The 26,102-nt window shown below is 35.7% G+C and overlaps 3 protein-coding genes and 1 long non-coding RNA gene across 5 annotated transcripts; 3 read left to right on the top strand and 1 right to left on the bottom strand.

The window, feature by feature from the left end:
* On the top strand, positions 1 to 1,407 carry LOC116117581 (heavy metal-associated isoprenylated plant protein 21). 2 transcript variants are annotated; one of them, XM_031403598.1, is made up of 3 exons: positions 1 to 109; positions 261 to 336; positions 1,003 to 1,407. In XM_031403598.1, exons 1-3 carry the CDS (start codon positions 38 to 40, stop codon positions 1,293 to 1,295), a joined length of 441 nt encoding a protein of 146 aa, XP_031259458.1. In that variant the 5' UTR covers positions 1 to 37; the 3' UTR covers positions 1,296 to 1,407. The 2 variants fall into 2 exon arrangements, with proteins under 2 accessions (XP_031259458.1, XP_031259457.1); XM_031403597.1 differs by having other exon boundaries at positions 261 to 363.
* A 3,766-nt stretch (positions 1,408 to 5,173) lies between these two features.
* Positions 5,174 to 7,807, bottom strand: LOC116117544 (beta-glucosidase 44-like). The gene is made up of 11 exons (XM_031403555.1): positions 7,513 to 7,807; positions 7,352 to 7,410; positions 7,165 to 7,240; positions 6,990 to 7,061; positions 6,806 to 6,893; positions 6,472 to 6,724; positions 6,272 to 6,387; positions 5,952 to 6,166; positions 5,824 to 5,855; positions 5,636 to 5,738; positions 5,174 to 5,542 (listed from the first exon to the last, which is right to left on the bottom strand). Exons 1-11 carry the CDS (start codon positions 7,805 to 7,807, stop codon positions 5,268 to 5,270), a joined length of 1,584 nt encoding a protein of 527 aa, XP_031259415.1. The 3' UTR covers positions 5,174 to 5,267.
* Positions 7,808 to 15,959: 8,152 nt separating this feature from the next.
* LOC116117555 lies at positions 15,960 to 17,394 on the top strand. Its single transcript, XR_004125981.1, has 3 exons — positions 15,960 to 16,062; positions 16,137 to 16,199; positions 17,260 to 17,394. It is a non-coding gene; the product is annotated as an uncharacterized LOC116117555 (long non-coding RNA).
* A 3,716-nt stretch (positions 17,395 to 21,110) lies between these two features.
* On the top strand, positions 21,111 to 25,979 carry LOC116117543 (heavy metal-associated isoprenylated plant protein 37-like). The gene is made up of 2 exons (XM_031403554.1): positions 21,111 to 21,135; positions 25,261 to 25,979. The coding sequence occupies exons 1-2, from the start codon at positions 21,111 to 21,113 to the stop codon at positions 25,977 to 25,979; spliced, it is 744 nt and encodes a 247-aa protein (XP_031259414.1).
* Positions 25,980 to 26,102: the final 123 nt, after the last annotated feature.

Here is a 26,102-nt window from a genome sequence, read left to right as displayed (position 1 = left end):
CTTTCTTGTTGTTTGCTTTCTGGTAAAGAGAAGCAAAATGGGAGCTCTTGATTACCTCTCCAACTTTTGCACTGTCACCAACACCAGAAAAAAACGCAAAGCAATGCAGGTATTCCGACTAACACTTCTTACTTTCTTTAACTTCCTCCCTCTTTAAATTCAGTGAGTTATATGTAAAGATATCTTCAATTTGTTCACCTGTTCTTCTTTTTATTGTTTTCTTCATACTAAAATGGATCAACTGTGTTTTTGTTTCTCAGACGGTTGAAATCAAAGTCAAAATGGACTGTGATGGCTGTGAACGAAGAGTCAAAAATGCTGTAACCTCTATGAAAGGTTCATATCATCCGGAAGTTCTCTGCAGTAAAATAAATAAATTGCTAGCCCTCTTTCTCTCTTTCATTCTATCCTTCTGAATTATTAGCCTGTAAATATTAATTAACTTCACATATATCTATATACAAGAAAAAACAAAAGAATCTTTTAAGTTGAAATCTGTATACATATAAAAATATGGATTTACTGAATCTTTTGTGAACCTTGAGAATCCATTTTCTTTTGACCTTAAGAACATATATATATTTAATAACTATGTAGCTAACAACTAAATGGAGGATATGCAAACAGGTTTTAAAATTACTACCAAATGAAGAATACTTGTCTTAATTTATATATAATATATACTTTAAAAAAAAAAATTATCAAGGCTTGAACTGGTTTTAATGGTATACCTTAATTAATTAATTCATGTTGCAATGACATGCTCTTTTTTTTTTTCCCTATAAAAAGAAAACCAATTATCATGAAGTTATTTCCTAATTAGATTTCCTTACTGTTAAAAAAAAATCTTGAGACCTTACATCAAATGAGTTTCTTCTTTAATGATATGAGGAATTCACCTTGAGGTGATTAAAATGTTAAATTTAAGACATATATAAGATTTCGTATTTAATTATTGCCCTGGAATTATAAGCTTTATTAATTTATGATTTCATTCTTCAGGTGCAAAGACTGTCGAGGTGAATCGGAAACAAAGCCGGGTGACGGTGAGTGGGTATGTTGAACCAAATAAGGTGTTAAAGAGAGTGAAAAGTACAGGCAAAAGAGCTGAATTCTGGCCCTATATCCCTCAACATCTGGTTTACTATCCTTACGTTTCTGGTGCCTACGACAAAAGGGCACCTTCCGGCTTCGTTCGTAACGTTGTTCAAGCTTTTCCGGCCACCAACGCACCCGAAGATAATCTTGTTTCCATCTTCAGTGACGATAATGTGAATGCATGTTCCATCATGTAAGGAAGAATTTTCATGGTTTTCTGAGAAAAACAATAATATTTGAAGTTGTTTTTCAAGGCAATATCTCTTTGCCAAGATGTATCAAAAAGACTTCATGTTTTTGGCTTGTTAACAGAGAAACTATAAGGAATTATCCATAGTACTCGTCTTTTGGTAATGAAATAATTGAAGCCAAGGTAAATAATGATGAGATTTAAAGTTTGTTTAATTAAAGAGTTAATTAAGACACTAATTAATATTGTACTTACTAGCTTAGAACAATGATTTGTCTCAGGTCCCTCTCCTCTCCTCCTTTTGAGCCGAATGGAAAAAGTTTGATTCTTCCATCTTAGCCTTTTACAATTTCTTTTAACATCAAAAGTTTAGTGCTGTAAAAGTGGTGTTTATCTTATCATAATTGAATTGTAACCCAAATAATGTTCTAAACGGTAAGAGAAATCCAGAAAATTTTGGAACCTGTATAATCAATTTTTGCTGTTTGCTTTCCAGGAAAATTATCGACACCACTTCATATGTGAAGCTTAATTTATAAAATAAAGAGGTGTCTTCAATTACTATTTTAATTGTAAAGAATGATTAATACATACTTTTAATTTCTTCTTCTGTTGACTTTGAGACTTAAGATGAGGAAAAAAAATTAAGTGAAATATATATAACTTGTAATGAAGAGTGAAAGATAAATGATTGGTGACTTATGGTAAAGAAATGTTCAAAGGGGAGACAAGAAAAGATGTTAAGATCTTAAACTTGAAGATAAGAATTAGATTCTCATTTGCCCACCGCAAATAAAAGGAATAAAAGATAAAATTAATGGTAATGGAATTAAGAAATTATGATTAATACCATCATAAACATTTCCCTGTACCAATTTATGTATTAATTACCATTACTAAAACAAGTTAATTCTGCTTCAAAATTCAAGTAATTACTGTGTTAATTACACAAGTTAATTAGGGAACGAAAATGCTATAGCTAATTGTTGGAGTTGTCGACTACTTTAGTATTAATGGGTAACGCAGACGCATTTGGGGGTCTCGCTGCCCAATCAGCGGATGAGTGCCCCACTCCCTGATGAGCGGGCGGGGGTCGCGGGGGCAACGTCCCCGAGCCCGTAGGTAGTTTTGGGCTTTTCCATATATAACCGCTGTAGGATTTCTTTTAAGTTACTAATTCCTTATTGGGTTGGGCTTAGGAATAGGAATCCTTGTAAAACTAGGTTTAGTCTCTTAAACCTAGTATATAAACATACTTTTCTCTTGTTATGGAAGTGATAGCAAATCATAGGGCAATTCATTCATTGTAAACGAGAGAGGTGAGGTATATTGCAATAATATTGACTCAGCTGGACGTAGCCTACATTGGGTGAACCAGGGTAAATCACGCGTGTTATTTTCTTTGTTTACTGTTTGATTTGTTTTACTATTATATTTTGTTTCTGTTGCTGCCTCTATTTCGTTCACTAATTACCTCTAGGTAATTTGATGATTTGTTTGGGACTCTTGGGTGTATTACTTAAGAGGTTTCGAGTTTGAATCCCCGCGATTACTAATAAGAGGTAGTCACTAGAAGCTTACCTGATCTTTAACTTTAGAGTCTCGAAAGACTAGTTGAGATATGTGCAGGTTGGCTCGGATACCAAAAAAAAAAAAAAAAATGCTATAGCTATATCTTCTTTTTCATTTTTTGTGGCGCCTCTAATAGCACAATATTTTAAGCTTCACGACAGCAATTATACCTTAAATTATATATAATAGATCATATATATAAACTGGTAGCTTGGAATTTTGAGCTTTTTGGCGCCTCCCATAACACAATATTATAGTTTCTCGTTCATGCAGCCGAATTCGAAATTTCTATGCATAAATTCAGCAAAACTATTTTCTAACAGTTGCATTTTTATATATGGGTAGAATAAAGATAAACAGAAGGTGTTGAAACAAATTTCTTGAATTGAGTGCAATAGATTAAATTGCATTTCAAACATATATACCTAAACTAATCTTTAATTGCCGGGTCTAATGGAGCACGCAGTCTCAGATTTTCAACAGCACTTCCTCAACTTCTGGCTTTAATTTGAATGGAGTGACGTACTCTCCTTTATATTAAATGAAGATGGTGATCCCGTGATCATATAATATGATTAATCTTAACTATAATAATATATATATCTCCAATTTGATCTTATCTTATCACAAGCAACTTCCTGTTACTTGTAGTTACTACATAAAGAGAACATTTAAATTGATGTAATCTTATTAATTATAATCTAATCGTATAAATAATTGAAGTAATCATACATGTTTTGTCTACAATTTGGCCAAACTTTACCGCATGTCGCCGCTAAGTGTTATAATTTAATCATAATTGATGACAGATAAATAGTTAATTAACATAATGGCTAAAAGGAGAATGATTATGGGGAGCACCAACCATGGTTTGGAATAAACTTTTGTGATAAAAAAAAATAAAAAAAAAAAAGAAGCTTCTGCTCAAAGAGTAGCTTTTTTAATGCCTTTCGATAATGTTTACCTTATTAAAAATGTATCCACTAATTAAATATCGAATATTTAAATTTTGTAGGGATTATCATAATAATTAAAAAAATGTTATATGTCATTGGAATTCCAAAAGGGATAAAGAAAGATATTTAATTTAAGTAGGCCAAGCAAAGCATCACAGTCCTCTCTTCTTTGTTCAAATGGAGAATTTCGTTGACCAAAAGTCAATAACATTTCACGACCTTGTCAATTAATAAAAACCTATGCTGTGTCGTGTTTTTATTGAAACACACCAAGAATAAATATTTCCAGATTTCATTAAATTAAATGAATAACGTGTAAGTTAATTATGTTATAATTAAAAAAATAACCTTATATATAATAGAGAGAAATATGAAACAATTGTAATTGTAAATATTTGATTAAAGTTAAATTAGAATGTAATTTTCATCAAAGAGATTATAAAGTAGTTAATCAATATAATAAGAAGAGAGATTGAGAAGACGAGAAAGAGTTGGATTAGGTTGAGTTTGGTACAGGTCCCAATATTTGAAAGAAATTAAAATAATCTTTGCTTTTTCTTCTAACAAATCATAATTTATGTATGAATGTAATGAAGTTGAAGCTCAACATTTCTAGCCAGCGCCTGGCGTTTCACAATTTTTTATTATCATGTGGCAAACTTAGATTTCTTTAAACAATCTTCCTTGTTTATTAAAAGATAATTTTTTTTACTCAAAAAATATTTCATTTATTATGATTATGATTAGATTCAACATCAAATTTCTCTAAATTAATTTAAACATTAAAAAAGAAGAAAAAAAATCAGCTTAGTTTTTGAACTCATTAGATATTCAGCTAGCCAGCTACATATATGCATATTTCTTAATTTTGTTAAGCTTTTAAGATGTTTAGAGAAGATCATCGATATCTATTCATGAGATTAAACCATACAGGAAGAATAAATACACATGGATTATGGAAAAGAACATGAAGATATCGACAAACACTCAAATAGTATTGATAAGTTTTTGGTACTATTTTACGATGAAATTAACTATTTATATGGTATAATATCGAACAAACCAAAATGTTTTTACAAACATTTATCTAGTGCAAAATTCTAAGGTAATTATTGTAATAACTGTTTTTTTACTAGTATACCCATGTTGGGCATTACAATTATATTAATTTTACTGTGCAAGCAATATATATATGTTATCGTTCAATACTTTGCCACACTCATATGAAGACTATATATATTTAGATTTTTGAGCAAATAAATTAACTGCAATCACTCCAAACGCTCAAAAATGAAGGTAAAGACAACATAGAAACTAAGAAAATGAGTTTATTCATTTCTAAATTTATTAGTGCTTATTTACAAGAACCTCGAACCTAAAGAAAAACTCATAAAAAGCCTAGAACCTAAAGGAGAGATAACATCTAAACATAAGAACAAATTTATTAGTGCTTATTCTTCTCGTTTAGCCAGCTGCTTAAACCAGTAGGCAGACATCTTTGGGGTCCTCTTCAGGGTATTGAAGTCAACATATACTATGCCAAATCTAGCAGTATATCCCAATAACCATTCAAAATTATCCAACAGTGACCAAGCGAAGTAGCCTTGGACATTTGCTCCATCGTCAATAGCCTTCTTCAGTTGTGATATGTAATCTCTATAATAATTGATTCTTGTGGTGTCATGTAACGATTCAGCAAACGTGAGATTGCCCGGATCATCCATTCCTATTGTCATTCAGGAAAATGAAAAAACCATCAATTGATATAATTGGAAAAGAACTCATACATGTCCAGAACAAAGTGAGTCCGAGGTCTTACCATTTTCTGAAAGAAACATGATAGGATTTCCATAACGCTCTTTCACATATGTCACGGCATTGTATAAACCCCAAGGTACCATGTAAAGCCAGGGAGAGTTTGCCTGCAAATTAGAAGCATAAAAAGTATCATAATCAATGTTGAGTTTTTTTCGTTTCTTAAACATGGCAAAGATATATTTATTTTACCCGTGGACCAACTGGCTCCCCTCTTCGATCATCTGCAATTATTTATTGAAAGTACAAAATTAGACTATTGAAAACAAATAATTATTGAACAAAAGCAAAACATGTTTAGTAGAAAACAAGAGGCTTACAAGCGAAAATCGCATTCCAGTCATTTGAATAGGCTGTGGGTTGAGGCTTGGTATCGGGTTCATACGTGTAGTAAGTTGTGTATTGATTTACACCCACATAATCAATCGAGCCTTTCACCATCAATACTTCTTCCGGTGTAAATTTTGGAAGCCTTTCTCCAACAATTTCTTGCATCGTTTTTGGATATTCACCATATGTAAAAGGATGTAAAAACCTACAAATAATTAAGAGTTTAAAATTTAACAGATAGATCATGTTATCATGTTTCATATATATGAGTACCCAGTAGACTTTGAATGTGAAAGCCCCAGTTAATTACCATCCAATGTGGAAATCTCTTGCTCTTTGAGCTGCATTATTGTCTTTCTTTGATCTAGTAAGAGGCTCGTACCAAACAAAATCCAATAGAATTCCAATCTTTCCCTGCTGTGTTTTCTGAAATACACATACAATTCCCTCTAAATAACATCGATCATTGTTTTGTATAGTTAGTAAAAAGATTGAAGGACAAGACCTTACTTGATATTTTTCTCTATATCTTTGAACTGCTGCTGCATGAGATAGAATCAAGTGGTGTGCGGCAATATACGGCTCGGTTCCGGAGTCTCCAGCTGTGCAATTTCCCATTCCTGGTGAACACCTTGAAGGAGGATTTACGCCAGTGTCAAATCCAAGTGCAGCTATAACTCTTGGTTCGTTGAATGTGAACCAGTTTTTAACTCTATCACCAAATGTCTTGAAGCAGAAGTCAGCATAATCAGCAAAATCCTTCCTGAAATATTTACATTATTCATGAAATCAAAGGCTAGGTTGATTGCATCTTTTCAACAAAGAGTTTAAGAAAAGAACTTACACAACTTGGCAGTCCAGCAACCCATTATATTTTTCTTGAAGAGCCAATGGGATATCATAATGATATAGATTTGCGTACGGAGTGATTCCTACCATTTCCAAAGTAAAATAAACATTACTGTGAAAAATATAGATTTCTGAAATTACATCAATTATTCGTTAATTTGTATTTTCTTCATGAATACCTTTGTCCAGCATGGCATTTATCAATCTATTATAATAAGCAACTCCTTTCCAGTTCACTTTTCCTGTTCCTTCTGCAAGAATTTACAAGAAAAGAAATTTTTCATAAGTCTTAGATATGGAAAAGAAAACGATGATTTCACAGAGGGATAGCTAAAAGTTATAAAAGTAATTTACTTGGAAAGATCCTGGACCACGAAATCGAAAACCGGTATGCTTCGAAGTTCAACTTTTTCATAAGATCAATGTCTTCCTGAAAGAAAGAAAAAGAAATAACAATTAATAATGAAAGAAGTAACAATTAATAATGAAGCATTACTTTTAAAATTACAGTGAATACTATAATCTGAAGCTACGTTCATACATTGTAACGGTGATACTGATCAACAGCAACTTCTCCGGTGGCATTTTTGGCAATATTTCCTTTTGCACCCAAAAAAGAAAATATATATATATATATAAGAACAATGAAAAAATTATGAGCAATGAAAAAAAAAAAATGGAAATGGGAAGATATTAATTTACCTGGTTGGTGAACATAAACATCCCAAATGCTAGGTCCTCTTCCATCTTTACTAGCCATTCCTTCAACTTGGTATGCAGATGTTGCCGTCCCAAAAATAAATCCGTCTGGAAAGCTTTTTCTGGTCATGCCACCAGTGTCAAATCCATCATTGCATGCTGGGCCGAAGAAGTCGAGACAATCCGTCCCAAAATTCTCACGGTGGTCAGCGGCATGTGCAAAGCCGCACAGAATCAGCACAAAGAAAGCATTTGCAAGACTGTGTAGTAGAGCAGGTTTCTTCATGTTGTCCCTCATTTTGGTTTGCAGAAGAAAGTACTGGTGGAGAATACATTGCTGGCTTTATATAGCTCTAATTTAGATAAGAAAATGGAAAATCGATCACTGTTGATTTTTTTTCTTTTGAATGAGTCATATTTGAGATATGTTATCAGGTAGTTTGTAGAATGAATTATACTGGGAATTAGGTATTATCAAGGAGGTTGTAGAAAATCATTTACATGAGGATTTTACTAGATATAGATACTTGGAATCAGGTATTATTTCGAAGATGGACCTGGGTCAAGGAAGTTGAAAAAAATCTTTCACACGAGAATTTCACAAGAATTAGATATATAACATATTCATATGAAATTCTGCAAATTAATTGGATAAGTGTTTGTTCATGATGTGTGATATGTTTTCATATTAAAATGAAAGTTCAAATAATTGCCTTAAATATTTCTTTTTAACTGCTAATATTTAGAGTAATACTATATTTATTACTGAATTATACAATTAGGCAAAAAACAAACGATAGAGTAATCATTTTACATAAATTTTGTGTAATTTTTGTTATGACTCAGTTGTAAGCAAAACATTATTGTTAAGGTTATTGTATTTGTAGCTTAAGTTCACTTAGCAATGTCGAACCGGTCGTCACTCACAAAATTAAACCTAAATACCGTAGTTAGCGATAAGTAGGGTCGAATCCACAAGGAGTAAGACTAACAACCTAATGTATTTTGAGTAGCCGAAATGAAATTGACAATTTGATTAATGAAACTAAACAAACTAAATGCAAATAATAAAAGCATGAAATTAAAACTAATAAAGACTTTATAATTTATAATAAAAGCATTGCCGTTATGGTTTTGGTTCGACACGAGACCAACTCACACAATTCTCCTTCACTCTCTACGATCCCCTAAACCTACAAGGCAAGGTAAATAAACGAAATGGCTTTTCGGCACTCTAGGTATAATCTATCCTGTCTCACCCGATCACTTAAGTTTGATTGGTTAAAGACTATCATTGAACGCCGATAAACGCTACAAGGCAATACCACTAGTTGGTACGCGATTAACAAATACAATTTGTCAACACGTATCTTCCAATCAACCAACTTCACAATAAACGCAACAATAGTAGAAATTATATTAAATCCGAACACAACTCAATTACAATCGATGCGAAGTAATGAAAAGAAATATTCATCATTTAATTATTTCAGACTAACGTTTATCATTCAGCGAGTTCTATGAAAACATTAAATCACAATGGACAAAAATATTCATCACAAATTATACTCAAACCATATTAAAGTATCGAAATCAAACATGAAACGAAAACAAATATAATTCAAAACACAATACTACCAAATGTCCTATAATCGGGCTCATCTAACTAGTCGAGAGTTGATGAGCAGAGTCATGGAGTCAATATCGATCTCGCCTACGCCGTAACAGACAACCGAGAACTCAGCCGCTCATGGTGGTGTTGATGGAGGCTGAAACGGTGGAAACGAAGCTGATCATGGCGGAGAAGAAGTAACCAACAGCGATATGAAGTGAAGAAGGGGCTAAAATGACCAACAAACAGCTCGGAATACGAACAGTCGCACTCGCCGGAAAACGTTAATTTTCCAGCGAGTCTTCCAGAAAATAGTGGTGGAAATGGGATCCGAAGGTACCGATGGAAAGCTCTGGTGATGGGGAGTTCAGATCAGGTCCTAGGGAGATGAAAGGTCACCGGAAATGAGCAAGATCGCGACTGGAAGATGAAGAGGCGCGGCGGCGAGATGGCAGATTCCGGCGGTTTTGGCGGCAGCTGAAGCTTGGAAGTGATAGATCTGACCGTGGGGAAGGAAGATCAACCACCAGGGAGCCCAACCGTCGCCAGAAAATGGCAAAATCCCTGCTGGAATGTGAAACGTCACGGCGACGGAATGCGAAACGTCGCGGCTGTGTGCGTGATCGTGGTGGTGTTGACGAGATGATGATGATCGATGGACGGGGAAGATGAAGCGTCACCGAAGGCCGTCGGAAAAGATGGATGAATAGCACCCGCGTTCACGACCCTTCGCGTTCTTTTTATACATAAAGTGAAAAATATTACTTTGGTCACTACACGATTGAAAAGTGATAAAATCAGCCCTTATAAATATGACAGTTTACCCCCTAAACAGCATGAATGAGACAAAATTAACCCTAATCCATAAACCACAACTAATATCAACTCATACCCTTTCCAAAATCATTCCAAACATGTTAAATTCATAAGAAAAATATTAGGAAGCGATTTTTGTGAACAAATTCATAAATTTTTTAATTGTCTCAATATACTTCAATTTAATCACACATAGGGTCTTTTTATCACCAAAATAGAGTCACTTTCATGACTCTAACACACTCCCCAACTTACTTTTTGCTCGTCCTCAAGTAAAGTTAAAAGAACTATTTCAACATTTTCACAAAACCATACACAATCATATTCATCAATAACAAAGACATTCATCAAAAGGTAAAGTGAAGAATTTGAACATAACAAGCAAACAACACAATCTAAATAAAGAACTAAAGTTTCTGTCAAGATTTGCCTATCTCCATTCAAGCTTCTCAAACACACATTTCATATTCATATCACAATGTTAAAATGTCATGCAAAACTCCCCAACTTATGTACATGCAACATATTGCTCATTTTCCACACAAGATTTTAACATATAATTTCTTTTTCATTCATCACTTTTTTTTTTTCTTTTTCTTTTTTTTTTTTTTCCTTGTCTTAACTTCTTAAGCTTTCTGGAAGGTCTGTGTAACGGGCTTTAGGTCAATGACTCCCAAACCAAATGGCTATAGGGCACTAAGTGTAGAACACTCCTCGAACTTACTCACCCGAACCAACTAGGCTACAAGTCAAGACTTATACTATTTATTTCTTTATTTCTTTTTTATAAAGCTCATGATCTATGTAATGACTTCTTAAGCTTTCTAGAGGACCCATGTAACGAGCTTTAGACCAACCGCTCCCAAGCTAGATAGCTTTAGGGGATTAGGTGTAGAACACCCCTCGGGCGTACTCACTCGAGTCAACTAGGCTACAAATCAAAACCAAATCATCAAGCAACATTTAAGCACTTTTAACACACGCAAGATAATAAATGAAAATTTGCTCCATGGGCATGTAAAGTATGTGGGAGACTTGCATAAACACTAAAACAAATGACATTTACACAAAACGGTATCTAACCACAATTATGGACAAACCTAGCACAAAACAAAACTAATAGTTCAATGTTTAAAACCATGTTGCAATAAAAAAATTTCAAAAACCTCACAAAACATTTCAACTAGCACCTCAATTGCTTCTAAAATGGTGATTATGCATGAATTCATGAAATTTTTTGAAAATAACTCACTTTAGTTCACTTTTACCACTTTTGGACTTACAAGAGTAAGATTCAACATATTTTCAACAAAAAACATCATCATCCCACAAAAATTTAAGCACAATCCATTCAACACACAATCTCCACAAAAGCATCATTAACAACACTTCACAAAAATATCTCAATCTCCACAAAAGCATCATCAACAACACTTCACAAAAGTAAAAATCAATCAACACTCCCCAACTTAAAATATCATTGTCCTCAATGACCCACAACTACAAACATCCTCCCCAACTTAGCATCAAATGATCTCAAATGGCAATATGATCAATAATATTAAAATTGTCCAACATATTTGAGAACAAGAAATCTAACAATAACAACATATAAGGTGGAAAGATACAACCTGAAGAACAATGGTGGGGCTGTCACCAACGGAGTTTGTGGAGCATGCGTAAACGTAGCCTTGGACTAGTTAATGAGTTTCCAAACATAGCAATCCCTGCAAAGACAAAAACAACAAAAACGTAAAAGCAGTAAAAACATATTTACAAAGGTGGGTTGCCTCCCACAAGCACTAAGTTTAAATCTTTAGCCAGACTCGGTGCACTAAAATGGCTAATGTGGTTCTAAGAAAGAACACTCCTCAATCACCTCTCCATCACTAATGTCATCGACATAAGATTTAAGTCTTTAGCCATTAACCTTAAAAACTTGTCCCCTTTTTGGGTTTTGGATTTCAACAGCTCCGTGAGGGAAAACATTAAGAACAATAAAAAGGTCATCCCATCGTGACCGAAGCTTCTTCGGAAAGAGGTGAAACTTAGAGTTAAAGAGCCTCACTTTTTGATTATGACAGAATGACTTCCTAACAATGTGTTTATCGTGAAAAGCTTTAGTCTTCTCTTTAGAGATGCGAGAGTTCTCATAAGCTTCGTGTCTTAGCTCATCTAACTCCGAAAGTTAGAGTTTCCTATGGTCACCGGTCGTGGTCATATAAAAATTGAATTTCCTTGTGGCGCAATATGCTCTATGTTCAAGTTCTATAGGTAAATGACATGCTTTCCCAAAAACTAACCGATAAAGGGACATGCCAATAGGGGTACGATATGCAGTTCGATAGGCCCAAAGTGCATCTTCCAGACGCACTGACCAATCCTTACAATCGGGTCGTACCATTTTCTCTAAGATAGTCTTAATTTTCCTATTAGCACGTTCCATTTGTCCACTAGTTTGATGGTGATAAGGTATGACAACTCAATGGGTGATTGAGTACTTTTTCAATAGTGAGCCAAAGTGCCTATTGGTGAAATGCGAACCACCATCACTGATGATGGCACGCAGATGACCGAAACGGCTAAAGATGTGCGATTGAACAAAGTTGACGACCACCCTGTGATCATTGGTCTTAGTGGCAATGGCTTCTACTCATTTAGACATATAATCCACTAAAAGCAAGATATATTCAAAGCCAAAAGATGAGGAAAATGGACCCATAAAATCAATACCCCACACATTTAATACTTCCCCAATCAAAATAGGATTCAGGGGCATCAAATCTCTTCTACCAATATTCCCTACTTTTTGACATGAAGTACAAGCACGACAATAAAAGAATGCATCACGAAAAAAAGCGGGCTAATAAAAACTACATTGGAGGACCTTTAAAGCGGTCCTCTTACCACTATAATGACCACCACAAGCATAAGAATGACAAAATGCAAGTATACTACTAAACTTGTGGTCGGGAACACATCTCCTAACAATCTGGTATGCACACACCCTGAAAAGGTCTGGGTCTTCCCAAAAATAATGCTTGATGATTGCAAATAAATAATCTCTCTGAGTTTTGGTCCACCCTAATGGTAATTGTCCTACGGCCAAGTAATTGACTATATGGGCATACCAAGGTACTTTGGATTGAGATATTGCAAATAGTTGCTCATCCGGGAAAGAGTCATTCAAACATTGACTAGGGACATACTCTGTAAAGAGTTTAGACAAGTGGTCAACGACCACATTATTACTACCCTTTTTATCTTTGATTTCTAGATCAAACTCTTACAACAACAAAATCCATCTAATTAGTCTTAGGCTTAGTGTCTTTCTTGGCTAACAAATACCTAACTGCAACGTGGTTTGTAAAGACAACTATCCTAGACCCAAGAAGATAAGATCGGAACTTATCAAGGGAGAACACTACTGCAATCAACTCTTTCTCAGTAGTGGTGTAATTACATTGAGCATCGGAGAGAGTCTTGCTTGCGTAGTAGATCACAACGGGCTTTTTATTCCCCCGTTGGCCAAGGACTGCACCAATTGCATAGTTCGACGCGTCACACATCACTTCAAAAGGTAGGTTCCAATCAGGAGGTTGCATGATAGGTGCTATGGTCAACGTTTCCTTCAAAATGGTAAAGGCAATCATACAAGAGTCATCAAAAACAAATGACACATCTTTAGCAAGCAAATCACACAAAGGCTTAGAGATCTTGCTAAAATTCTGGATGAAACGCCTACAAAATCCCGTATGGCCTAGGAAAGATCTAATTTGTTTGACCAACGAAGGCGGTGGTAGTTGAGAGATCAACTCTACCTTTGCCTTATCCACTACTATCCCCTTCTTGGAAACTACATGACCTAAGACAATTCCCTCTTGAACCATGAAATGACTCTTTTCCCAACTAAGAACAAGATTTGTCTCTTTACAACGTTTCAACACCAACTCCAGTTTTCGAGCCAATCATCAAAAGATGCACCAAACACAGAAAAATCATCCATGAAGACTTCAGGAATTGACCCACTAGTCAGAAAATATCGATAACATGCACCTTTAAAACGTTGTCAATGCATTGCATAACCCGAAGGGCATGCGATGAAAGGCAAACATACCAAAAGAACATGTGAACGTGGTCTTTTCCTGGTCTTCGGGGGCAACTGGTACTTGGTTATATCCGGAATAGCCATCAAAAAAACAATAGAAAGCTTGCCTTGCAAGTTTTTCTAGGATTTGGTCAATAAATGGGAGCAAGAAATGATCTTTCCTAGTGGCAAGGTTGAGCTTCCTAAAGTCAATGCGAACTCTCCATCCTGTAGGAGTACGGGTAGGAATTCACTTACCTTTTTCATTTTCAACAACGGTGAGACCACTCTTCTTAGGTATAAGATGGGTCGGACTCACCCATTGGCTGTCGGATATAGGGTTGATGATACCCATATCAAGCCATTTGATCACCTCTTTCTTCACCACCTTCTTCATGTTCGGGTTTAACCTTCCTTGAGCTTCATACACCAGTTTAGCATTCTCTTCACAAAATATATGATGCATGTACAAAGAAGGGCTAATCCCTGGCAAATCGGCTATCGACCAACCGATTGCTTCCTTATGTGCTGTCAAGATCGCCACTAATCTCTCCTCTTGCTCACTATCTAAGTTGGCAGCAATGATCAGGGGTAAGGTCTTGTTAGGTCCTAGGAAAACATACTTTAGAGTATTAGGCAAGGCCTTCAACTCTAAGACTGGTGGAGACTCAATGGACCTCAGTTGTGTCGTTTTAGACAAAGGTGGTAAGGGTTCATACTTGATATTCCAAAGTCGACGCTCTAAAGTGGGTGACCAAGCCATATACACACTAACCTCCCGAATCTCAAACACGACACTCAAGCTACATATCTCCTCAACAAATGGATTCATAAGAGTGTAAATTGCATCATCACATAAAATCTATGGGGCGTGAGCCTCCGTTAGACCATTAATAGCATCAACCATGAAACACTCATTATCGTCCTCACGCATCAGTCCTAAACCAGCATTAAACACATTAAGTCTCAGTTTCATATTCCCAAAAGACACTTCCATCTCTCATGATCTACAGTTAATGCACATATTTGCCGTTGTTAGAAAAGGTCTCCCTAAAATAATTGGTGGCATACTTCCACTACTCGTATACTCCATGTCTAAGACAAGAAAATCCACCGAAAAATATAGTTCCTCGGCCTTAACTAACACGTCCTCAATTAGGCCCCTAGGCATTTTGACCGATCGGTCAGCTAACTGCAGGATGACTTCAGTAGACTTGAGCTCACCTAAGTTAAACTGTTCATACACGAAAGTGGGTAATAAGTTCACGCTCGCCCCTAAGTCTAAGAGTGCTCTATCAATCGTGACATTACCTATCACACAAGAAATAATAGGAGCTCTAGGATCCTTTAACTTCCGGGGGGAGGGTGTAACACCCCACTTGAGGTACGTAGTTAAGATTTGATGAATAGTTCGAATGTTTATCGATTTATCCTTAGTTGAGTCTGTATGTTGTTATTATTGTTTGGTTTATCCTTGGATGAAAAGGTGTATTGGTTTGGTTGAGTGTTTTTCTTGAAGGTTGGTATGATTTAGCAAAATTTTAGGGTTATAGTCTTCGTCGGGGCGAAGAAGTCTTGTCGCCGCGGCGAAGAGGGAGTGCTTCAACCCGGGTGGCCTCTATGAGTTTTCGCCGAGGCGAAGAAAATAGCTTCGCCGCGGCGAAGACTCAGCTGAATGTTTCCCTTGAGTTTTTGAGATTTCTTTCTTTTGAGACTCAATGACCATTCTACCCCTTTTTAGCAGGAAAAGTGGGGAGTGAATTGTAAGGAAAATTCATGGAGAATAGTTTGAGTGGGGTTGTGTTTGTAAAGAATGAAAGGTCTTAAATGGAATTTCAAAGAGTGAGTAAGGGTATTTTGGGAAAGAGTGGAGAAAAATATGTGATATTAAGGGTTAGCTTTAGAAACCCCTTCATTTTGTTTTCTCACCACCGCCTCTTTCATCCCCTATTTCTCTCAATTTTTCATCCAAGATTCCAAGGATTCTTGAAGAGCTTTTGACTAGAATTTGTTACAAATTGATCCTAAGTACTAAAAGGTAAGATTCCTTACTCTAGAAGCAAATTTTCATTTGTTGAAAGAATGGGATCCTTATTAAGTTTTGTATTGAAGGTTAAGAGAAAGTGTTAAGCCATCAAGAGTGGAGAGTTTAAGTGGGTTCTACTTGTGTCCAAGGTAAGTAAATTCATCTAAGTTGTGATTTACTTGATTGAATGATGTGTAGAGAGTTTTAGATCTATGATTAATGCTTGAATTGTTTATGTTGAAATGAGTTGATGAATTCATGAATGGGTTCAATGTTGTTATATGAAGGATTTTCCACCATGAGGAGGGTGGATTGTGTTGTGAAATTGTAGTAGAAGTATGGGTAGAATTAGAAGTAATTGAGAGGAATTTTTGAAGTGTGTTTCTCTTTGCAGGATGTGTGATGATTTAAAGGAGTTGAACTCCAATTTTGGATGGTTAAGAAAGAAATATGATTAAAGTTAGAATAGAGTTTATGTATGCACACATATTGTTTGATGAAATGCCTAAAAGAAGCATAAGTAGAATTAGAGAACCTTACCTTATGCAACGTAGCATATTTGCATGTCATGAATGCATATAAGGAAGATTTTAGGCATGAGTCATCCATATGCATATGTTTAATTGAGTAATTACATAAGAAAGAAATATGAGAAATGAGAAAGAAACACTCTATGAATAGAGATAAAGAAAAGAACAAATTCTCTTAGAGTAAAGAGAAAGAAAGAACTAGCACTAGAAGATAAAATGATTCTTAAGTGCTATAGAAAAGAAAAGAAACTAGGTTGTGCGATGGGGAACTCGTGAGTATAGAGTTACCCTCATGTAAACCGTTATGAGAAAGAACGGTCTCCGCCATGAGAGAGCGGAATGCGTGTAAATCGCTATGATAAGGAGCGATCTCTGCCATGAGAGAGCGGAATGCATGTGATCCGTTATGAGAAAGACGGACTCCGCCATGAGAGAGCGGAATACACGTAAACCGCTATGAGAGAGAGAGAGCGGTTTCCGCCATGAGAAAGGCGGTATGAGATTGAGAAAAAGGAAAGAATAGAAAGAAAAGAAAAGAAAGAAAAACTAGAATTTGAATTAGAAATTTGATAAAAATACAAAGAGAATTGATGAGTAATGCACGGGGACGATAGCGTAAGAGCCTGTTTTACTTACTGAGCATCTTTGTGCTCACTCCGTTGTTTTCTTTGTTGTACAGGAAATAGGTGAGGACTTGGTCGGATGGACGTCGGCAAGCGTGGAGATTTGGCTGCACTGTCCCTTGTTTCGTTTTGTTTCGAAAGTCCTTGTACATATGATGTTTTGTTTTGTAACGAATGTGATTACTAAGTAAAGGAAATTTTTGGGCCCAACTTGTTTTGATAAATATGCTATCTTCTTATTAATCGATATTACGAATCTGGTAGAAAGAAAGTAGTTGTTGCAGAGGGGGGGTGGTTTGAGACAACCGCAATTACATTTTCCGATAAATGTAAAGTCTTGGATGTGTGAGATTTCATTCGCCTCTTTTGTGTGCACAAGTCTTTGAGGAATTTGGCATAAGCAGGTACTTGTTTGATGGCATCTAAGAGTGGAATGTTAATCTGTATCTGCTTAAACAACTCAATCATTTCCTCCATCCTAGCATTTTTCCTAGTAATGGGAACATTTAGGGGCTCTAAGCACTAAGGAAAGGGTGCTCTTGGTACGTACGATGCAGGGGATGGTTCATTCTCCCCAACTTTCTCGTTACCCGGTCTCTGAACACTTGACTCTACAAGTGGCTCACTCTCACTCTCTTTGGCTTAGTCCCTACCTAGACTTTCCTCTTCTCTACACTAGACTTTTACTTTCCTTTTCTCTACCCTAAACTTTTACTTCCCTCTCAGGCCTAATTAGCTCTCGGCCGATCCGAAGAGTCATCACAACCTTAGCTTGTTCGGAAAACCCTCTCTTCTGAGAAGAACCACTAGGGTTACCTATGACTTGACTAGGCAATTGGCCTTGTTCCCTTCTATTGACTGCTTCGGCTATTTGACCAATCTAGGTCTCTAGCTTACTAATGGATTGGGAATGAGAATGTAGAAGTTAGGTATTCTGCTCTAAATCTTGGAACCTAGCATTCATGTCGGCTTTTTGTTCCTGCATGGTTTGGAGCATTTAAGTCATCATTGATTCTAGTGAACTAGGCATTAGAGTGGGCTGCTGAACGGGAGGTGGGATCCTAGGTTGGATGGGTGGTTGGATTGAAGGCTGCTCCCTATAATTGCCTTGTTGATTAGAAAGATTGTTCCTGTATGACATATTATTAAGGGCATTCTGGGGTGGATGTGGCTTCCATGAAAAATTAGGGTGGTTACGCCACCCAGACGTGTTCGAGTACGGATCGTTCCATCTCTGGTAGCCTTGTGCAACCTGCACTTGCTCCTCAAAAGGGTTAGGGGCAGTTTCCTCAATTGGATGGTCAAGAGTGGAGTGCATGGCAAAAACATCCTGGTTCGCCTTCTGAGATGATTGTGTAAAGGGTTGCCCTTGTATAGATACAAACTGGTCAAATCGGTGGGCCAACACCTCTAACTTGGAAATAATGTCATCTAACTGTGACACCTCATAGATGCCACCTTTCTTGGATGGCTGCCCTGAGATGGACATTCTAGAGGCAGAAATGTGGTGCATTGAATTTTCACTTAAGGTCTCGAAGAGTTGCCATAACTCATTCTTGTCCTTCTGCATAGATGTTCCTCCACAAGAGGCGTCTACCATATTTCTATGCCTCTCGGTCAGTCCGTCATAAAAACTACGAACTAATTGCCACCTAGGGACTGCGTGATGGGGACACTTCCTAAGCATTTCCTTCAAACGTTCCCAACTCTCATAGAATTCCTCGCCATCAAGTTGAGCGAAACTAGTAATGGCTCATCTTATGCTGTTAGTTTTACCAATGGGATAATACTTTTTTAGGAATCCTTGTTGCATTTGGGTCCAAGAGATAATGGACCTTACTGCCAAAGAATTGAGCCACTGTTTGACTCGATCCTTACTTGAAAATGGGAATAAAATTAAGCGCACGACATCTTCATTCACATGTTGAAGTCTAGCTGTGGAGCAAACCTCTAAAAATTTATCTAAGTGTTTGCATGGCTCCTCATTTAAATTCCCATAATAAATTGGCAACAATTGGATGACACTAGTTTTGATCTTATAGTGTTGTGTCTGGACATTGGGGATACGGATACATGAGGCTGAAGTGTAGGTGGTGGGTGCAAAATGTTGGCTAAGGGGCACATGTGCGAGTTCAGCCTGGTCAGCCATCCTACGTGCTTGTTTTTTATTCCTCTTACAAGTGCATTCAATTTCAAGATTCAAATGTAATAACTCTTCGTTACAAGACCTTCTAGTTTGCATTCATCAATCAAACATACAAAAGGCTCAACAAGCAACGCAACAACAATCTCAAAGAAAATTAACTAAATGCAAATCCTAAGAAACAAATTTTAATAAGCACACGAAACAAAACTAAAACAAATCTAAAATCTAACAAAACTATACCCAACAAAATTTCACACAACAAATATGCTTAATCAAAACTAAAGTTATCAATGCAACCTAAAAGAATTTAATACTAAGAACAAAAATTAAATCCTAAGAATAAAAACAAATTATGCAAAATAAGGCAAAAGCTATTACTAATTAATCAAAATGACTAAAAAAAACTAAGGTTAAGAGAATTTCACAATCGGGTCGTGCTAGATCTTCAATGCTCACGACACGCTGCAACGTTTTCCCAATTGCAATTTTCCTGCAAAACAAAAACAAATACAAATGAAACTATTCCAATGAAAATAAAATGAAAATGAAATAAACGAAGTAAAAATGAAATTATGCAAACAACCTAAAAAGAAAATAATTAACCAAAAAACGCAAAGAGACAAACTAAATGGAACACAAAAACTAAACAATTCACCCAAACAAATAATCACTACAAAGAAAATAACAAAAACAAAAACAACAACTAAAATAAACCTAGAATAAAAACAAATGACTACCCAAACACACAAAGTCAAAAGCATGTTGCTCCCCGACAACGGCGCCAAAATTTTGTCGAACCGGTCGTCACAGTCACAAAATTAAACCTAAATATCGTAGTTAGCGGTAAGCAGGGTCAAATCCACAGGGAGCAAGACTAACAACCTAATGTACTTTAAGTAGTGAAAGTGAAATTAGCAATTTGATTTATGCAAATAATAAAAACATGAAATTAAAACTAATAAAGACTTTATAATAAAAACGTTGCCGTTACGGTTTTGGTTCGACACGAGACCAACTCACACAATTCTCCTCCACCCTCTATGATCCCCTAAACCTACAAGGCAAGGTAAATCATCGAAATGGCTTTTCAGCACTCTAGGTATAATCTATCATGTCTCACCCGATCACTCAAGTTCGATTGGTTAAAGACTATCATTGAACATCGATAAATGCTACAAGGCAATACCACTAGTTGGTATGCGATTAACAAATACAATTTGTCAACACATATCTTCCAATCAACCAACTTCACAATAAACACAATAACAGTAGAAATTAAATTAAATCCGAACACAACTCAATTACAATCGATGCGAAGTAATGAAAAGTAATATTCATCATTTAATTATTTCAAACCAACGTTTATCATTCAGCGAGTTCTATGAAAACATTAAATCACAATGGACAACAATATTCATCACAAATTATGCTCAAACCATATTAAAGTATCGAAATCAAACATGAAACGAAAACAAATATAATTTGAAACACAATACTACCAAATTTCCTATAATCGGGCTCATCCAACTAGTCGAGAGTTAATGAGCAGAGTCGTGGAGTCAATCTTGATCTCGCCTACGTTGTAACAGACAATCGGGAACTCAGCCGCACATGGTGGTGTCAATGGAGGCTGAAACAGTGGAAACAAAGTTGATCATGGCAGAGAGGAAGTAACCGAAAGCGATATGATGCGAAGAAGGGGCGAAAACGACCAACGAACAGGAAGTGGAAACGTTAATTTTCTGGCGGATCTTTCGAAAAATGGTGGCAGAAATGGGATCTGAAGGTACTGATGGAAAGTTCTGGTGATGGGGAGTTCAGATCAAGTCATGGGGAGATGAAAGGTTGCCGAAAATGAGCAAGATCGCGGCTGGAAGATGAAGAGGCGCGACGGCGAGATGGCAGATTCCAGCGGTTTTGGCAGCAGCTGAAGCCTGGAAGTGATAGATCTGGCCATGGGGAAGGAAGATCAACCACTAGGGAGCCCAACCGTCGCCAGAAAATGGCAAAATCCTTGCTGGAATGCGAAACGTCATGGCGGCGGAATGCTAAACGTCGCGGCTGTGTGCGTGATCGTGGTGGTGTTGACGAGATGATGATGATCGATGGACGGGGAAGATGAAGCATCGCTGGAAAAGATGGATGAACAGCATCCGCGTTCACGACCCTTCGCGTTCTTTTTATACACAAAGTGAAAAATATCACTTTGGTCCCTACATGATTGAAAAGTGACAAAATCAGCCCTTATAAATATGACAGTTTACCCCCTAAACCGCATAAATGAGACAAAATCACCCCTAATTCATAAACCACAACCTAATATCAACTCATACCCTTTCCAAAATCATTCCAAACATGTTAAATTCATAAGAAAAATATTAGGAAGTGATTTTCTTGAATAAATTCATAAACTCTTTAATTGTCTCAATATATTTCAATTTAATCACACATAGGGTCTTTTTATCACCAAAATAGAGTCACTTTCATGACCCTAACAGCGAACACTTAGTATGGTATGTAAATAGCTTATCCAGCTTTTACAACTTATCATTACTTCAAACGAAGCTGTGTAGAAAAATGACCAACTGTGTTAGTTTGAGTGAGTTAGGATGCGGGTTTCACTTAAATTGATGAGCTGACATGTAATGTACTAATATGCTATCACACATATAACTAAGCTGTATATGAAAATTCCTACATAAGAAAAAATTCGCTTCTGTTTTTCTTTTTATTTTTCTCCGAAAACTTTCAATGCTTATTTACAAGAACCATGAACCTAAAGAAAAACTTTTAAAGCCTAGAACCTAATGGTGAGATAACATCTAAACATAAGAAGATTTATTTGCCCTTCCTAATAATCACAGCACCCCTTATTCTTCTCGTTTAGGAAGCTGCTTAAACCAGTAGGCAGACATCTTTGGGGTCCTCTACAGGGTATCGAAGTCAACATATACTATACCAAATCTAGCAGTATATCCCAATAACCATTCAAAATTATCCAGCAATGACCATGCGAAGTAGCCTTTCACATTTGCTCCATCGTCAATAGCCTTCTTGAGTTGTGATACGTAGTCTCTATATTAATAATCGACTAATCGTTACATTTATCTAAACGGAAGCTCATTCTTGATTTCAAAACTAGGTAGAATTCTACTTATGAGATGTTGTTTACTGTTGTTAACTTTGGAATTCTATTTATGTTTTCAGAGATTGTACTGTTTTCGAAGACAATAAATAGATTTTCTCATCGTAATCCAATTAGGTAGCTTTCAGTCTTTACTAGAACAACAATTGGATTAATCAACATGAATTTGGTTTTGCGGAAAATCAGCTTAAAACCCAAAATAAGAAGTCATTCAATCCACCTCAGATTATGAAAAAATCCGTAAATTTGCCCAAGTCACATACGAGGCAATAGCCATCTCAATTCAAAGGTAACAAAGATGGAGGCTTTACATTGCAGCTTTAGACTATCCATAGAACACAAGGACTTATACACCCATTTGGCACCAAATACAATGAGAGCTAATAACATTTCCACCAGCTTTACCCTTAACTTTTACCAAATCAACAAGAGCAGATGATTTGTGGCCACAGAGATGATCATCGAAAATCACCTTAAATGAAATAAAAAGAAATGTGAAATTTGAAGATTTAGTAATTAGACAACCAAGAGTATTTGCAATTAAATGAAATGATTGATTAAAAAAATTAATATAAATGAAAATTAAGAAATAGTTTAATTAAAAATCTTAATAAAAATAAGTAATTGAAAATCTTCGCCTTACATTAGTTAAAAAAAAGTTTTCAAAAATCTAATTATAATTAACGATTTATTCTTAATAAACCATACTGCTATTTATTATATATTTTGCTTATATTCAGGAAGGCTATAAAACTTTGAATAAAAAGCATTTTTATATATTTTCAGCTTCCAAAATCTCGTACTTGCTTGTATTCAGGAAGGCTATTACCGCTACTGTTTAATGTGTCTAGTTTAGTAAGTTACACACGTCTATTGTTTGTATTATTCAAGAAATCCTGAATTCGAGTCTTTCCTCAATTGCTAATAGGAGTGTCTACTGGAGCTCTTATCCAATCGATAGTTCCAAGATCCTGAGAGATTAGTTTAGGTGCGCTTAAATTGATCCGAACACTCCCAGTCATTTAAAAAAAAAAAAAAAAAAAAAAACTTAGTGTGCAAGTCATTTTTAGGCTTTGGTTAATTAAAAATTTTCAATTTTCTCTCAATTTGTTTATTTCTTCATCTTACTTGAAAATTATGAATTAATATCAATTACATAGCCAAATTAATTACTTTAACAGTTCCCATTTAAACAACTAACTTAGTTACTTTAACCATTTGCATTTGAGTTTTGAGTGAATTAAATTGGACTTTTCTCAAAATAAATTTGTATTATATGAATACAGTGTAAAAATACAATCAAAATGTGCATAAAACATGATATTAATGTTGATATTTTATTTGTGATATGCAAGGACTGACTTTCCACGTCGATTTTCAATTTTATATGTGTGGCATCTATTTGAAATTCAAACAAAACCATGTAATCAGATTTCAACTAGAGACATTGAACACAATCACCCCGAGTTTCTAATATCATTCTGGACTTCAAAAATAAAATGTCACAAACTCAGTGGATTTCAAAATGTAAAAGACATAGTTACATAGTAAAAGAATGTTTCATGAGTCTCTGTGTTCGAGTCCCCCAGACACTAATTGGAGTGACCGTTAGGACTCTTATCCAACCGACAATTTTAGGATTTTAGAGAATTAGTTGAGGTGCATATAAACTGACCCAGACACTCCCGTGATTAAAAAAAAAAAAAAAACACCAAACCATAGTTAGATAACAATGTATGCAGAGATTATGAAATCAGTAAAATCTGAGCTTCTTCTCATGAATACTCTTCCACTCATAACTGCATAAACTACAAATTAAGAATCTTCAGAGTTTGTCTGTAACCTTCAACATCATATATGCTAATAACTTGTAAAAATATTCTCCACAATTAGATCATGTACAAAATCGAAGCTAAATTTAACCAAATATAAGGAAACAATCAGATAATTTAATATTTTGCTGAACATTTTGACTAAGAATAGTAATGTCAGAATTAAAGATACAATGTCTCTGGCAACAGCATACACCAACGGTCGTCCTTGCCATGACCAGATCATGAAAAATCGATGTACTCCCTGCCTAAAAACAGCAGGCACATGGTTTCAACCTGTCAAAAATATTGCCAATTCTATTAACCAAGTCAAATCACAAATTTTACCTGCTCCTCTTTTCATCTTCTCCTCTCTTTAATCTTTATATACATTTGGTTTCTGCCCTCATAGAATTTGTGTCAAACATCTCTTAGAACAAAACTCTGCCAGCTTCTTTTACACATACATATATAACAACAATGTCAAGAAATGGAATTGATCTCCTTAAGATTCAGGTCTATGCCTTCTGTCATTTTTTTTTTTTTTTTTCATTAATGGCTTTGGTTTCTTTTGTTACTCCATACAAATATTTGAAGTTATCAAATTTGCTTATTCTGTGATGGGTTTGGTTTTACAGACTTATGTTATTAAAGTACATATGCATTGCCAAGGGTGCCAGCAGAAAGTGAAGAAACTTCTCCGGAAAATTGAAGGCACTGTCACATTTTTCCATTCTGTTCGTAGTTCTTTTTGTTTTAGCTTTTCGCTAATGTTTTATCAATATGCTGTCATTATTATCAACAATTCAATGCTAAGCTTCGCAAGGGATAAGCTTAACCATTTGCTTGCCTTTGAACTGAAAAACTCTCTGCTCTTAATAACTTATTTTGGATTTTCTTAATAAGAATCAACATAATACATGCCTTTTTCTTTTTTGCTTCGACTTGTGTTCAGGTGTTTACTCAGTCAACATAGATGCAGAACACCATGTGGTGATAGTTTCAGGCAGGGTAGACTCTGCTACTTTAATCAGGAAGTTGGTAAGATCTGGTAAACATGCAGAGCTTTGGCCTCCGAAGTCCCATCAGAAACTTAACCAAGGACAACCGAATTTCGGCAGAGATGAAAAGGGCCTTATCAATGGCCTTGATGCCTTCAAAACTAGACAAATATATCCCTCTTTCTTAGGCAATGATGCACAGGATCACTGGAGTCTTGACAACTATCTTAACCAAAATATTGGAATGAAAACTATGAATGATGGGATTGATCACAATCAGATGGCAGTAGCCAAGGTGGATGATACATATATGAGAAACTATGAAGACAGACTTGCCATGGAAAATCAAATGAGATCCATGATGGCTCCTTCACCTTTTAGTGGCAATGGTGTAAACTTTGTCGGTTTGGGAGACCATAACTTTGGTGGTTTTCAAGAGTTTTCAACAAGAAGGCCAGTTTATGAATATGAACATCCCCCATCCATGCCAATGAACAATATGCAGACTCTTTACTACTTTAACCATCCATCTCCACAGATAATAGATGTAGACAACAGTATGATGGGCAATCCCAACTACACGTCTCAACCCCAAATGATCAACTATCAATCTTCCTTAGCTCCTCCCTACAATGATTTTGGCTTCAGTTCATCACCATTCTCTTACTATTGAGCAGGAAAGTGTAGTTTTGTCGAAAAGAAATTTGGCGTTATGAAAAGAAAGAACATGTCTTCCACTAGATCTTGACATCTTGTTTAGATTAAATCAAAGTGTAGATTCTAAATTCTGCTTCCT

This window comes from Pistacia vera, unplaced genomic scaffold, assembly GCF_008641045.1.
Source record: "Pistacia vera cultivar Batoury unplaced genomic scaffold, PisVer_v2 Contig818, whole genome shotgun sequence".
NCBI classification, from domain to species: Eukaryota; Viridiplantae; Streptophyta; class Magnoliopsida; order Sapindales; family Anacardiaceae; genus Pistacia; species Pistacia vera.
Note: the sequence above shows the minus strand (reverse complement) of the source record. Positions and strands in the feature narration are given on the sequence as shown.